General features: G+C 38.7%; 1 protein-coding gene across 1 annotated transcript; it reads left to right on the top strand.

Moving 5' to 3' along the window:
- Positions 1–1,577: 1,577 nt before the first annotated feature.
- On the top strand, positions 1,578–11,155 carry LOC110153988 (glucose-dependent insulinotropic receptor). Its single transcript, XM_020917922.2, has 5 exons — positions 1,578–1,648; positions 3,123–3,595; positions 6,137–6,222; positions 9,404–9,645; positions 10,805–11,155. The coding sequence occupies exons 2-5, from the start codon at positions 3,138–3,140 to the stop codon at positions 11,153–11,155; spliced, it is 1,137 nt and encodes a 378-aa protein (XP_020773581.1). The 5' UTR covers positions 1,578–1,648; positions 3,123–3,137.
- The last annotated feature ends 6,091 nt before the right edge of the window (positions 11,156–17,246 follow it).

Here is a 17,246-nt window from a genome sequence, read left to right as displayed (position 1 = left end):
CTCTGTGTAGCTGCACATGTTGTGGTGGAATGTAAACACATACAAATTGCACGAACTCACTCAGCACAGCCCTGCACCGAACCCAACGTCCTGTACCGGAACGGTTCGGCACATACATGTACCGCTACACCCCTAGTTGTTAGCATCACAATCATGGCAAAACTCCACTCTGGTCTCAGAAAGTTGTGAAAAGTGCTTCTAAACTCATCATGGTGAATAATTAGGATGCTCTGAATGTATAAGGTAAGTGAAGAACGCCCTGACCATGACCATCTTGCTGGTCAAAACGCATCGGCGTCCCTTCATGCAATAAAGGACTTTTAATATATTCAGTCAGAGTGCCTCGAGTTTGTACCTTGCCCACTTTTACATTTTCCAGTAAGGGTAACTTTCTGTCTAAAGACTACTGTTTCAACCCTCATAGAGCATCTGTACTGCAATTTTTTACTCTTTTAAGACCCAGTGAAGTGCTCTACGTCTTTTTCTTCATCTAAGTGAGGAATAAGTTTGGACCACTACAGACTGTTTCAAATGAACGTGTTCTGTTTTTCATGCTTTTAATACAGTAAAAATCAGGTACAGCGTGTGACTCATGTAAGACAGGAATGATTACAGATACTTCTCCCTAGGGTTACCACAGTCATGAAAATCCTGGAAAAATCATGGAATTTTAATATCTCTTTCATGCAGCTCATGAGGCTGTTGTGATTATTTCTGAATGTCTGCACCGTTTGTTTAAAAGAGATGACAATAAATGCACTGACAGGATTTTTGAATGTTAAAACTATAATCCCAAACCATAAGGTGAGTGGAAAGAGTTAACATTTCATATTTAACCCTAAAAGTCTGATCAATTCTACGCATGTAGGTACCATAAAATCACGGAAAGTCTACTTTAGGTCATGAAAAAGTCCTTGAAAACTTCAGAAATTTTGTCAGTGAAAAAGAGTGGGATCTCTGTCTCGACTACACACTCCTCCCTCTGATTATCAGGGTTGAAAATATCATAAAAACATAACTTCCTCAGTTATACGACCATATTTGGACAGTGGGCGGGGCTTGGGCACAGGTGGGCGGTCCTTGTCACTGGATTTCTTCATTCAGTCCACAGCTTCACAGAGACAAAGGACAAGAAGAACACTATGGACAAAATCATGAAGGAAAACTGTGTGGGCTCAGCCAGTTTGGACATTTGCATAATGTGTGATTTTTATGACAAATCTACACACAGGGATTATTTCTAAATAGGCTTACAAGTCCACGTGGATTAAACTTCTTTCTTTTTTTTTTTTTTTTTTTTTGGGTCATCTTGAACAGTTTGGATATTGTTTCTGTGCCAGAGGATTAGGGCCGAACTATTTGGGAAACATTAATGAACTGCAATTTTTCCGACAAGCATCGCAAATATATTTCTGTTTTAATAATATAATTCTGTTCAAAATACACATTTGAATAGTCATTTTTATTTATTTATTTTTCAAAACAATTTCAATTCACTTATTTTTAAGTTTTTATTGAAATTTTTCCTGTGGATCATTGTGGAAGACTGGCAACATCATCTCATGTTGATCATCTCAATCATATTTTACAAACACCAGTCCAGATGAAGTTACCCTGTTGGTCTCGAAACGTCAGCTTCAAAACCTAAGTAAGTCCAGTTAGGGCCTATATTATGTGGTTTTCTGATATGTTATAATGTTGTTTGTTAGAGTTGTGTTTTGTTTCATTCACACGTTTAACACACAAAGTTCTTCTCTCAAACTGAAAACACTCTGTTCTACCTTGTGATGTCATGTGTTAATACAGGATGTGCTTGCGTTTATAAACTCCATACACCTTCACTAGAATCATTTCGATGATTTCAGCCATAGATCATGAAAACTACCGCTTCATGACATCACAAGGTGGAACAAGGTATTATGAGCTTTGGGGATGTAGACAGACTAATAGACCAGGATCACTCAACTCGTGTGAATGAAACAAAACACAAGTCCAGGTCTGGTTTTGATGAGGTAACAACATCATAGCATGGATTAAAGCTCACAAGAATCAAATGTGTGCAGTTGATGGTTTTCAGATTCTAGATGGTGATGATGTCGAACTCCCTGATGCTGGATGAGAACAAGTTTTTTTTTTAATTATTATTATTATTTTATTTATTTATTTTATTTATTTTTATCTATTAATTACACTGTGCTTTACCATGGAATATTGGAAAAGTAAATTCCCAAATGTGGTCTCTGATCATTTCTATTATTCACCAGACCCAAGACTGTGCGGTATTACAACACAAATCTGCAGTTAGACTTTGACAAACTTTACTGAGCCACAAGGGAAATGATTTGGACACAGTAGCTCACATATCACAATATAAAATATAATAACAAAGAGCAAAAATAGAAATGGAAATAATAAATTCTAAAGAAGTATCAAAAAAGAGCAAGAGACACGTGTCAAATAAAACATAACTATAAATGTAAATGTACAAGTCAAAATAAAATAGAAAAATAATAAAAATAAATTTAAAAATTCAGCTTTATACAAGAGGTCATAGGAAGACAGTTGTAGGGAGTATTATCTGTTACATAAGGGTGAGTTGTACTGTTGTAGGGAGTATTATCTGTTACATAAGGGTGAGTGTTGTACAGTTGTAGGGAGTATTATCTTTACATAAGTGAGTACTGTTGTAGGGAGTATTATCTGTTACATAAAGGTGAGTTGTTGTACAGTTGTAGGGAGTATTATCTGTTACATAAGGGTGAGTGTTGTACAGTTGTAGGGAGTATTATCTGTTACATAAAGGTGAGTTATTGTACAGTTAGGGAGTATTATCTGTAGTACATTGTAGGGAGTATTATCTGTAGTTGTTGTACATAAAGGTGGTAGTAGTTGTACTGTTATAAAGGTGAGTATACAGTGTATCTGTCATATAAGGGTGAGTTGTTGTACAGTTGTAAGGAGTATTATCTGTTACATAAAGGTGAGCTGTTGTACAGTTGTAGGGAGTATTATCTGTATTAAAGAATACTGACCTTTAGAACGTTGTGATGTCATCTGAAACCCAGCATAATATAATTTGTCTTCAATCTCAAAAAAGTATGTTTTTTTGGTATTTTCCACAGATATTTTTTGCAAACATGTCCATTATGGCTTCACCTTCTCCGGGCGCGGCTCCGGACGGCTCCTCTCACACCGTGCACTGGTCCTCAGCCGTCGCCCTCCACCCTCACATCATGGCCGTCATTCTAACCGCCGCCTCGTGCGCCATCATCTTCACCAACCTGCTGGTAGCCGCCGCTCTGCTCAAAATCCTCCTCAAAAAGAAACGCCAGAGCTGGTGTTTTGTGCTGAACCTGGCCGTGGCGGACACGTTGGTCGGAGTCGCCATCACAGGGTTGGCGACGGAGGATTTTAACATGAGCGAGCACAACGGTAACAACGGTACGCAGAGCAGACAAAGCATGGCCGCCGCTGCTCATGGTCGGAGCAGGTGTCTTTTGAGGATGACGTTCGTGAGCTCGCCTTGCATCGCCTCCATCATGTCCATGTTTCTGATATCGTTGGACCGTTACGCCGCCATCAAAACGCCCTTAAAGTATGTCTGGTTTTGAATGTTTTTCTAATTATTACCCAGGGATAGTATCTGTTGTAAATATTTATCATAGGTTTACATCGTTTAAATGTCAGTTTTGGGGGGAAAAAAAGTTAAGAAATTTAGAAGTGTACAAAAATACAGGAAGTAGCGCTGAGTTCTAAAACCAAATCCGTCTACCGATGTCATCAGTGTGGAAAATTCCATCCAAAATAGACCAGCAAGGCATTTTTCTGACATTTTAAACTTAATTTAACTTAATAAAGATGTTGTAATTTCTTTTTAGTAGTCTCATAATAGGCTCTATTCATATTTACGTCACAAATAGGGCTGGTATCATTAAGAAGTTGACGATACAATAAATACCTTGATACATAGGCCACGATACGATACATATCTCGATACAGTGCACTTTCAGGTTCGATACGATATACTTCAAATTGATTCGATACAGTTCAATAAAAAATAATGTCTAAATTATGGCTGTGATACTAAAAGTCTTTGTGCAAAGTTCATATGAAACACTAACATTTTAAAGTGCCCATCTCATGCAAAATAACTCTTTTCACATTGTATCTTCTACACATAAACAAGCACAATTTGAGTTTTGGAACATCCATTACTCAATAGTTTTGAAATTTTACTGATTTCTTGGAGGCACAGACCAGGAACTATGAAAGTTTGACTATTGCTCCTCCCCCCGCCCGCCCTGAGAAAGCACAGGCTCCGCCCTCCAAACATGACGTAGGCGACGAGTGAGCCGCCCTTCCTCCGCCATCTCAGGGAGGGAGGGGGAGACAGGCGTGCGCCCTTATATTGGTAGGAATAAACTTTTATTCATCATGGCGATACAGCGTGTTTAGCCGCATGTGTTGGACCTGGAATCGAATGAGGACTTGGAGGTGCACAAAGTCAAACAGCTGAACATTACTGATTGGTAAAGTATTAATAAACACTAGTACAGGGCTGGGCAAACATTTTGACTCGTGGGCCACAAAGGGTTCTAACATTTGACGGAAGGGCTGGACCAGGAGCAGATGGATGGAGTTTTTTGGTAATTCACCTCATAACAGAAAAAAAATAACATGGGATATGAAGAAAATATGTTCCATGTTATTGAAATATCCCATAATTGAAAATGATTACAACAAAATATCTGTATTTCAAGTCCCACGGTATTTACTATTATTTATTGAAATGACTTAGAAAGACACTGACAATTATTATTATTATTGTTCTTCAAGTTCGGCGGGCCGGATTAAAAAGAGTAAAGGGTCACATATGGCCCCCGAGCCGTAGTTTGCCCACCCCTGCGCTAGTAGATAAACTTATTATATCGTGTTCACTGCAGTGTAGAACAATGAGCTTATGCTGTCACTTTTGTTTAGGTGTTCATGTGGGAATTGTCAGCTGATGTGGGGCGGAGGTGGTGGAGCGGGGAGTTTGTGAAGCGCTTTCTGCTACATCAAACGCGTCATAGGTGTAGCTGCCGTGTCATCGTTGTAGCAGCTTTAGTTCGTTGTCACGTGGGAGGGTGGCAGAAATACACTGCAATTTGTTAAAAAAAAAAAGCCAAATCAATCTAAAAAACACTTCGGCGACATATACAAGGTCCACACATCACTCTTAGAAGGTAGAAAGCTCTGAGAAGTTGATTTTGAATGAGATGGGCATTTACTCATCAAAACCGTGAAAATGTCAAATATGTTGCATAAAAGAGTTTCCTTCCTCTGATCAAGCAACAAAACTGTAGCTGTAACAAAATAATTTAATAAAATATACCAAAAAATACTCATGACAATATATTCATACAGCAACCCACGATATCGATGCTGTATCATCACATTAAATGATACGATATATTGATATTTTGATATTTTTGCACACCCCTATAGTCACAAACCCGGAAGATGTTTGAAAAGATGCGATGACAACTTCCGGTGTAGTTACTGACAAACATGGATCTTTTAAAACCGACTGTGATCAAACCCACTGAAGTAAATGTGATCAGTGGTAAAATGAAGACTGCAGACGTATGTGCTGTTTGGAATCATCTGGAATTTGGCGCATCGTCTCTTCTAATCACATGAACCCAGTGCACTCGGAGTCCGGCGTCAGTGGGGAAATGATGAAAACTGAGGTATGGTTGGAACTGTTGTTTATCTGAACATAACGGAACACTACAGTGACATGGAGATGAAGAAAACTGGACCTGTTGTAATCGTTGTCATTGCATCTTTCCAAACGTCTTCCTGGTTTGTGACGTAAGCATGGGTAGAGCCTATTATTGTGTAAGTTAGACAAGTTTTGGCCCTAGTTAAAGCTACGGTTGCTAGATAACAGTTATGGAATTACCTCTGCGTATGTCACATGTGCTGCCCGTGTCTCACCAGGAAGCACAATTATTAACTTTACCAGAATAAAAATTAAAAAATAAATAAATAATTTTAATTGGCATGATTTTTAGTAAAACCTTAGCCAAATACAATGCTGTTTACCATGTTTTAGTGAAACGGTAGTCTAACCTGTCACATGTTCTTGCAGATACGCGCAGAAGTCGGGCAGGACAGTGGCGTTCTGGGCCCTGTTGTCTCTCTGGGTCTGTGCGTTTGTTTTGGGCTTCATGCCAGGTGAGGAGCTGATCCAAAGTGAATGAAAGTGAATGATCCTTGTTTTGTAGTACTGTCGAGTCAAGCTCTACACATGAGGTAGAAAAAGTGTCAGGTGTGGACTCTGTTGATACTTTGCACTGGGGCCCGGTCAAGCAGAAGTAAACAGCAAGGCCAAAAATTCAAGTTAATGCATCTGATATAAAAATATATTCAACAGATAGCATATGTACTCTAGTTTATGAAACTGTTTACCTTTTTTCTGTACCATTTTTGGTTCTAAAGTTCCATACGTTTTAAACAGACCATGTATGAAACATGGAACAAATATTATTTCCCAAATTTCAAAGACCTGCAAATCATGTAAATAAATGGATGTATTTCATCATATCTTGTGTTATTCGATCTTTGAACTGTTGATGAAGGTACATGATAAAAAAAAAAAAAAGTATTTAAAATTATAAAAATTTGTTTGGAAGGACTGACATATTTTATAGAAATAGTTTCCTTTCATTTTGAAGTAATATTAAAGTATTCGGAAGAAAAAAGCGACAAATGATGTAAAATCATGCACCTTCTACTTGTTTGCACAATTTTCCCTCCGTTACTTTTCCCTCTGTTACCATGACCTTTCTTAATAAAAAATCTCATTACTCAAAAAGTAAGAGTTTTTTCAACCTAATCTTGTACCATATGGTAGAAAACTATATGAAGCAAATATTCAAACCAGTTTGTTAAGGATATGTAAGTGAGAACCAAGAGTTATCACTGTTTGGATTTATTGCCCAAAAAGTGCTGCATATTTCATTCCCTCCGTTACTGACATGAGTTTTAAATTTTTTTTTCAACAACTTGAAAGAATATCACAGGGTTAACTTTACCCTGTTGTAATTTTTACACTGAAATAACATCATTCTGTGAGAACTACAACTTATTTAATAGCAATGGACAAAATGTACTTATATAATTCATGTAGTGGAAGTATTGTGTTTAATGAATAAGTTCTACTGTGTGATCACTGACACGTTTTAGGGTTTTACAGTCGCTGCTCACAGAGCCAGAAGTACTGAGTAATACCAAAGAAAAGCTACTTATTTGGGGCTGGTGGAGTTGGTGCAGTTGGTGGAGCGTTTGTCCACTGACCCACAGGTTGGCGGTGCGATTCTAGCTCCCACAGATGAATGCTGTCGTTGTGTCCTTGGGCAAGACACTTAACCCACCCTACCCCTAGTCTCTGGTGTATGAGTGGATGTGTGAATGGGTGAGTGGTTCTTTGTTGTAAAGAGCTTTGAGCCTTGAAGGTAGAAAAACTGTATAAAAATGTGTCCATTTACCGTATTTTCCGGGCTGTAGGCGAGTTTCATTGTTGACAAAAGCGCGCGTTGCATACTGGGAATTATTTTGGTCGGCGGCAAGAAACACTATTCAACATGACGGACGGAGCGAGAAAGCACGTAAAGGGTATTGATCCCGGTTATTTATCCACTCTAACGGCAGAGGACCCAAGAACATGGGATTTCACAAAAAAATTGGAATTGAGCATTAAGCCCTGCAGTCTGAACGTAGCCTAAGTTTGTGTGTGAGAGACTTGTTTAAGCTCTCAAATCATCTCACCTGTCGTAGTTCTAGCTAAATCAGATCTTTCTGGTCAGATTGTATTAAAAAGGTCAAATTAGTCTAATTTGAGTAACAGGACTTCAGACAAAGCAGTGCCCCAGTTAGCTTCACACCCCCGCGCAAAGTTGCAAATTATCAATTGGAAAATAAAAACACATGTTTATTTCAAACAATGTCCAGATGACTACCTCACAAACCTCTTCTATTTTGGACCACTCATGGACGAATGAAGGAATGTGGGTTGTAGGAGAAAATGCGATTTAACGTGTTGTAAGATGTGCGTGTTTGAGCATGTGGTTTAGCTTTTGACGAATTATTGCGGGACCAGATTCTGACCGAATCAAACTTAACCATATGCGACAACAACAACTTATCAATTGAAGGGAACGTACCCGAAAAAGTGACCTGATGATAACTTTAAGAAAAATCACTGAAACCAGCAAATTCCTTTGTGTGGTTTATTAACAAACAATAACTAGACACCAACTTCCAAGTTCTGGTTACGTAACATTAAAGCACCGATTTTAACAACCTGAGGTAGTTATAAAACGGGGTTCAGTTTAGCTCAGTTATGGCGTTTCGCTAAGTCGCTACTGCGCTTGCCTTAGGAATAATTGGACGCAATCTTAAGAGGGATGCCAATGTTCAGTACAGGACACACAGTAAATAGTAGTAGTAGAGTAAACTGTACTCAAGTAAGTATTCGGGAAAAATACTACTCAAGTAAGAGTGACTTAAAGAGTAACTGTTGGGATGTGACATTTGATTTATAATTTGAAACTGATGTAACTTGAAGGACAAAACATTAAATAATGCACCAAATCTGGTATTTTCAAAAACAGACACAAAATGAAACAAACTAAATTAGATCTGAAGCAGCTGCAAGAAACACAAAAGTTCAAATCATTTCATATTGTCACATAAAACTTTTGTCACTTTAGACTTACTCACAGTTGGAAGAGGAACCACAACTTTTATTCCTGTAAGAGTACTGTTACTTCAATAAAAATATGACTCAAGTAGGATTAAAATACGCTGCTTAAAGGACTCGGCAAAGTACAATTTCTTCTAAAAGTTACTCAAGTAAATGTAACTGAGTAAATGTAAGTGAGCGCTCCCCAGTGAGCTACTTGCAGATAAATTTGTGATTGCTCTTGATGAGTTTAAGAAAAGGTGGAAGATTCAATCAGGCTGGTTGGGGAAAATGGCGCGAGTAGAGAAATCAAACTTTTGCCAAATGGATCTTTTGCCTGAAATGTTCCACAGTATGGCATTGAACAAATCTATTGTGTGTTTTTCAATATCTACCTTGTGATGTAGTGGTCGTGTTCAGGTTAACAGCTACCTTTTACCTTTAGTTCAGTAGAGATTAAAATTCCATGTCTGAAATCATTGAAATGATTCTAGTGCAGGTGTATGTAGTATGGACATGTGCATGTATGCAGTGGAGCACTTCCTGTATTACCACATGACATCACAGGGTGGAAAGAACTCAGACTAAATATGTAGGATCTGTGTGTTCAACCGTGTAATTATATCATGTAATTCAGGCCCTTTAAATATTGTCCCTGTCCTCTTGTTGCAGTGCTGGTACCGTTTCTGCAGTCCGACCAGTACCACGGCTTGTGTGACTTTTTCTCAGTGATCTACGATGTGGGGATCATTATTCTGTACAGCATCTGCTTCTTCCCCATTGTCTCCGTGTTCCTCTACATCTACCTGGACATCCTGAAGATCGCATGTTCTCACCAGAGGCAGATCCTGCAGGTGAGGCAGGCGGGCTCCAGGACCAGTGAGCATGACAGCACTGCAGACCACCACAACAAGGTACATTTGACATATCAAAGTGTGAAACAGACTGTCTTAAGTTATTTAATCGACATTAGAGAATTGTGTTAAAGGCGCACTACATAACTTTAATAGAGGATGGTCTGCCACCTGTAGTCAGGCTGGCGCCACCTAGTGTCTCTGTTAAATTTAATTTCTCTCCAGCGACTAGGTCAGGAAACACAATACACTAGACGGTTTCCAAGAACCCCTGGAAGTTGCAGACCACGCACCGGCCAATCAGCGAAGAGCTGTGAAGCCATGATGTGAAACTTAAGCACCTGTCTGGGTCCCTTTTGTGCTACAGCACCACAGTAAACAAAGCGGTCGAGATGGATGTAGACGATATCATACATTTTGTGTTGGCAACGATTCCTGAGATTGAGGATTTAAAGCCGGAACAAAGAGAATGTTTGATGAATTTTATCAAGGGGAAAGACGTTATTGTCCTTCTTCCTATGGAATTTGACACATTACATATGTCACGACCAAATAGCAGCGATTGGTTAAATAAAAAAAGTACCCACCTACTGTCAAGTGAAGGACTCTTAATGTCAGATGGTTTCCACAAAGTGAAACTGGCTGATGAATCAGGCTATGCCACCTACTTATGTCCATGGAAATGCTATTGCTGGGTCTGAAATGTTATACTCAGTATTGTACCAATCAATTTTTCATTCAGCAGGTGACTCACATGAGACATGAACCCTCAAGACATTGTGATGTCAAGTCTGGCCTATTATACCTGTGATGACACAGGCCAAGATAAGAAGGACTGAGCTGTCGGTCATTGCCTTCAGTTCCACAGATCTGTGCACTGTCTTTCTCACATTTATTTATATAGAGCCATTAAAAATAACTAAAGTGCTTTACAGTGCATTATTCATTCACTCCATACTTTTAGCCACAGCCGCTCTGGGGCAGACTGACAGAAGCAAGACTGCCAGTCTGCACGAAGTGGCCTTAACTCACCATCAGCACACACCACATTTACACTAAGCAAGGTGGATTGTGGTAGTAGTTGTAGTCCTGTGTATTATCCACTTCTGCAGAACACCTAAACAAACATTCAAACTGATCCCACGTGGCCTTTCAAAATGTTTTTATTAATAACATGATAATGTTGTAATGTTATTAATCCCTGTTGTTTTCCTCACAGCCGAGGAGCCCGTACTGGAGCCACGTGCGAGCCCTGCGCACCGTGGCCATGCTGGTGGGCTGCTTCCTGCTCCTCTGGTGCCCCTTCTTCATCACGGGTATGGTGAAGCTGATATGTGGAGGTTGTCAACTCACACAGCTCCTGGAGGGCTACCTCTTTCTACTGGGACTGTCCAACTCACTCCTTAATCCACTGGTCTACGCCTTCTGGCAGAGGGAGGTACGGCAGACACTCGCCCAAATGTTCTCAGTCTGCAACCGAAAGACCCAGAGACAGTCAGGGACTGGAGGAAGCACCCATCACCAGCACAACACAAACAGAGACGATGTTAATGCGAAGTGTGCAAGCTAAAGTGGACCATAACCAGAGACGATGCTAATGCGAAGTGTGAAAGGCGATTGCCATGGCCCAGTTCTGATTAAGCACTTGGTCTGATTTGCACCTTTTTCATTTAACTTGTTTAAATCTTTTAAACATATTTATTCTGTGTTCTGGCACTGTAGCTACACATATGGCTCAGCTATAAAATATGGCTCAGTTTGGATATGAAGTTGAATGCACTACAACTTCATATCAAAGTTGTAGTGTATTCTGAATAATAGAAGCAACTGAGATCTGCTGTTTCTAACATTTATTTTAGGTACAGAATTTTTGCAGACCTAAAGCAAGTTTTTATCAGTAAAACACTATATTTAAGAGTCAATTTGATTGAATAAATCTCAAAAACGAGGTTTGTTGAAAGTATAGTTACTATAGCAACTTCAGTGCTTGTGCCCTTGTATCTGGGCTTGCTCCATTTAAAAAAAACTGTGCCAAATCAGGTTAGAATCCAAATCGGACAATGACACAGACCATGAAGCAAAAGGCGAGTCAAGTCTGACATGTTTTAATTAATGAGATATTTTTGTTTACAGAAAGACAGTTAAAAGAAGGTTTGGAGCCAGTGTGCTGATGTTTTTCAATCAAATAGTTTGCATTTCAATTTTTCATGCAAAATTTAAAAAAAATGCACATTTTAGAAGTTTGACAGAGTTCTGTTTAGTTTTACATGAGGGTGGGATTTTAGTGAGATCAACAATTATGTCGCCTGTATGTGATGATACTCTATGTTAAGCGTGCACTCACCAACCAGAGGCTCAGTGGTTTGAATTACATTGTGATCATAAACTGTAAATATAAATGGACATCGCTAACACACTAGCCACCAAAAACACAAATAGGAAGTGAGTATGTGGCTCTTCCCATTTTCTTACATTGGAATATTGTGGCCCCTCTCTGTAACAGTGCAGTAACTCTCGTCATTTTGGGCTTACAATGTTTGTATTAACTCACGCTACATGATCTTGATGTTTTCATTTCATTTTTGTGTTAAAAAAAAAAATCCTAATCCTATTCCTAATATTCAGGCTGACTCCAAATTAGCTCCTGTAACCGTTAGCATCAGGAGCTTCATTTGAGAGGAGTGGAAAGCTGTGGGTGACGTCACACTCTCTTCTTTATAAATTCACTTCTTTATACAGTCTGTGGATGTGGTAGAAGTTAGTAGCAAGTGAGACCTCCACTCTGAAGAAGTGACTGCCAGGCAAAGGAGTGATGTAAAGCTTGTGCACATCTCAGAACGGACACAGACACAATGACAGTGGGACTGATGTCTGCTGAGCATCAGTTGGGAGAAAATAAAAGGAGAAATGTGGATGGCACAGAATACTGTCTTATAGGCATCTAAAATATAACAAATCAAGATACAAACATAACAAATGAACAGTGTTGGGAAGGTTACTTTTAAAATGTATTCCCCTACAGATTACAGATTACATACCCCAAAGTGTAGTTTGTAACGTAATCCATTAAATAACTTAAAGTGAGTAATGTAATCTGAATATTTTGGATTACTTGATATTGTGATGTTTTTTTAAAACTACATGAATGTACCAGTCACATACTGAAAATTCATGTTTGTTCTCTTCAAATTGGCCCTGGTTTAGTCCTGGTTTAGTCCTGGTTTAGACCTGGTTTTAGTCCTGGTTTAGTCTTGGTTTAGATCTGGTTTAGACCTGGTTTAGACCTGGTTTAGACCTGGTTTAGACCTAGTTTAGACCTGGTTTAGTCCTGGTTTTAGTCCTGGTTTAGTCCTGGTTTTAGTCCTGGTTTAGTCCTGGTTTTAGACCTGGTTTTAGTCCTGGTTTAGTCCTGGTTTAGCCCAAAATGTGAAAACAGGAAAATACCGCTGTGTAATCCATTTATTTCAACAAAGTAACTGTAATCCAATTACCATTCATTGAAACAGTAACTGTAACTGAATACAGTTACTCATAATTTGTACTCTGATTACGTAACTTCAGTACATGTAATCTGTTACTCCCCAACACTGCATATACACACAAAACAACAATAGTGAGTAAAGTAAAGAGAACTAAATTTAGTGTGCACTGGGGTCGGTCTAGAGAGCGCACTAACATGTGACAATCCTAAAAAACAGGCATTCTGATTGTGAGCGGGGTCACCTCTCCACAGATCTGACCTGTAACTTGGTCTGGTTTTATCTCCATTAAGATAGACAAGTTTAATACCATACTGTGAAGCATTCCAGACAAAGTAATGCACCTTTAAAGAGCCTGTACCTGAATTTTTCCTCTTGTATTTGAGTATTTGAGCCAAGTTTAGTGAAAATGACAAACTAAAAAAAAAAAAAATTCTTAACTATAGTTACATGGGTAGAAGAGATGAGGGATGGTTTTAAGTGTTTTTCCAGAAACTGCTGTTGATGTCTAATTTTACCCTTTGGGTCAATATTTACTTCCTTGGTTGTATTGTTAATTCCGGCCTCTTGGCACATCTGCTTCCAGTCTGTTACCCATAAATGTAGTTCCAGCACAATCTTGATGTAGGCTGACTTGTAGACTGTGTAATTCTTCTTATGCATTATTTGTGCTTTTTTTTTTTTTTTTTTTTATTACTGCTGTGTGATTTATGAATACTTGATTTTGAAGGACTGTCCCAGCTCTAAACTGGTGGGATGTCCACACCAGTCCTATGTAAATGTATGCCTATGTTAAAAAGACTGACAATTGAACTGACAAACCAACGCAAGAATCACATTTCAGAACATGTCTGTACAGATCTACACTACAGAGTAAGTCATTTTTATGCAAAATAAGACCAGAGATTTAGCTGTTTTTGGAGGAAATTATTAGCCTGATTCATCAGCTGGTTTCACTTCATAAAAACCATGTGACCAGCATTAGAATTCGTTCGCTCGATGGTAGGTGGGTACTTTTTATCATTTAACCAATCACTACTATTTGGTTGTGACATATGTGATGCGCCACTAATGGGGCTAACTTTTCCCAAATCCCGTAGGAAGAAGGACAATAACGTCTTTCCCCTTGATCAAATTCACCAAACATTTCCCTTTATTCTAGCTTTAAATCCTCGATCTCGGGAATTGTTGACAACACAGAATATATGGCTCTTGGCTGATTGGCTGGTGCCTGAGCTTGCACTTCCGGGGTTTTTACGAACCATCCAGTACAGGGGTGTCAAACATCCGGCCCGGGGGCTGGATCAGGCCCTCCAAGACCTTTAATCTGGCCCTTGGCTGATTTTCTACTAAAATATTTTAATTATATTTTCTATTAAAATATTGGTAATTTTCTGCCGTGCTGAGCATAGCAGCGTCTCCAGTGTCTCTGTGCGTGGCCCCTCCCACCAGAGCAGCACAAATGAAGACTTGTCTCTTTACAAACGCTCTTAAAGGACGATCGTTTTGACTGTTGACCGTGACACCCTCATCAGAAAAATGTCAAAAATGAGAAAAGTGCAGCCGAGTGCAGGATTTTACAACAAAAATGAACTTATTCCTATTTATATACAAGTTCATGTTAAAACATTGTGTTGAATTAGCATTTTTCTTGAAGTTTCAGGTTGGTCATAATATTATAATATTTTGCAAAAGAATGTGTTCATCAATTAAAAAAAGATTTCTGTAAATTCTCTGCAGAAATATTTGAACTTATTGCTGTTTTTGGGTGAGTTTTCTGATCTGGCCCCTCTGAGATCAAAGTAGCTTTGATACGGCCCCCGAACCAAAATGACTTTGACACCTCTCATCTAGTATATTTTGATTCCTGACCTAGTTGCTGGACAGAAATGACATTGAGCGGAGGCACTAGGTGGCGCCAGCCTGGCTAGGAAATTATGATACGTCAACAAAAAGCGTTTGTGATTTGCTAATTTTGTCCATTCAAATTTCAATTCGATTGTGGTCCATCTTGCAGCCATACTAGATCATTAGACCTTATTTTTCTCTCTCTTCCCCACAAACCAATAAATCAAGCGGCTGCTTTCCTCACAGTCACGGATCAGGCGGGGACATTGTTTACAGTGGGATAAGCCTCTGCTCATGGGAACTTCCTCTATCTTGATATGTGCGCTGCGCTTTACGTGTCAGCACACTCGATCAACAAACCGCCCTCACTCTGACGTTTACCCAAGTACTCTCTCAGCAGACAAATGGAGCCAATTACCCAGAGTGCTTTGTGACAGAGCAGATGTAGTGTTCAGCGTAAGCTAATCATGTCATGATGGTAAAACTGTCTCAACTATACTGGTTTTATTTAAGCTTCTTCTGGGATATTCTCTCTGATCAAAACACAATTATATTTTAGACCAATATTTTTGTCACTATTAAATGTGCATTGGGTAACTTTTTGGTTGTGGGTCTGTCATCTGCTTGTTTCCATGGAGATGTGATTGCTCTGCTGAAATGTTCCACAGTGTGACATTAAACAGCTCTACTTTACATTTATTAAGTTACAGGTGGTTTTATATTTCAAAAATACCTAGAAAAACAGGTGTTCTGACTGTGTCCATGGTCACCTCTCCACAGATCTGACCTGTAACTTGTCTGGTTTGGTCGCCATTGAGATTAAGGTTAAGTATCATTAAGAAGTTGCTGATACGATACATATCTCGATACATAGGCCACGATACGATACAGATCTTGATACATAGGCCATGATATGATACATATCTCGATACATAGGCCACGATACGATTCACATTTCGATACATAGGCCATGATACGATTCACATTTCGATACATAGGCCATGATACGATACATACCTCGATACATAAGCCATGATATGATACATATCTCGATACATAGGCCACGATACGGTACATATCTCGATACATAGGCCACGATACGGTACATATCTCGATACATAGGCCATGATACGATACATACCTCGATACATAAGCCATGATATGATACATATCTCGATACATAGGCCATGATACGATACATATCCTGATACATAGGCCACAATACAATACATATCTCGATACATAGGCCACGATATGATTCACATCTCGATACATAGGCCATGATACGATACATATCTCGGTACATAGGCCATAATACGATACATATCTCGGTACAGCGAGCTTTTGATTCAATATGATATAATATAATAAAGGCTAAATCATGTCTGATACTAAAAGTCTTTGTTAAACCACTTCTTGTGCAAAATTCATATGAAACACAAACATTTTAAACCTCAAAACTGAAAATGTCAAATGTGTGGCATAAATGAGTTTCCTTCATCTGAACAAAACTGCAGCACTGTAAAAAAAAAAAAAAAAAAAAAAAAAATAAATTAGTAAAATATACCAAAAAATACTCTTGGTGATATATCGATACAGCAGCCCACAGTATCGGTACTGTATCAGTACAGTAAATGACATGATATATTTTGATATTTTTGCACTCCCTTAATTAAGATAGAAATGTTTAATGCCATATTGTGAAACATTCCAGACAAAACAATAACATCTCCATGGAGAAAAGCGTTAGATGGGCCCTTCACAAGTTACACATATCCCTTTTTTTTTTTTTCTCCTCTATTTTATCAAAATGTGTCTTCTCCAGTACAGATATATTGTATAAGCAGCTCTTGAGGTCAGAATAAGTCCTCTGTGTTCTGTCTGCATCTAAAAGCATTAGATTTCTGATAATAAGAAAGTGCACTGTTACCATTCTAGTTGTTAAGTCTCATGGTAAAACTCCGCTCTGGACTATGAAAGTAAACTCATCGTGGTGAATATTTAAGATGCTCTGAGTGCATAAGGTAAATGAGGAATAACTTTGGACCGCTGCAAACTGTCCAAAATGAACTACTTCTGTTTTTCGAGTTTTTAAGGCAGTAAAAAACACAGTGCCGTGCTCCCACTGATACAAGCAGGTGGCCAGAAAAGTTACATAGCATGCTTTTAAATAATTATGTGAAATATGTGAAACGCTGAAATGAAAAGCAGACTCAGAGACTTCATTTGATACTCAAAGGACAAATCTTTTATTAACAAACTGCTGCTAACTGAAACCACAAGGAACATTTACAAAGGAATGGTCTACAAACGTCTGTACACTGATACTACACA

The sequence above is a fragment of the Boleophthalmus pectinirostris genome, unplaced genomic scaffold (genome assembly GCF_026225935.1).
Source record: "Boleophthalmus pectinirostris isolate CB_2022bp ecotype Guang Dong unplaced genomic scaffold, ASM2622593v1 HiC_scaffold_12, whole genome shotgun sequence".
NCBI lineage: Eukaryota > Metazoa > Chordata > Actinopteri > Gobiiformes > Gobiidae > Boleophthalmus > Boleophthalmus pectinirostris.
This window is presented reverse-complemented; position numbering and strand designations above follow the sequence as displayed.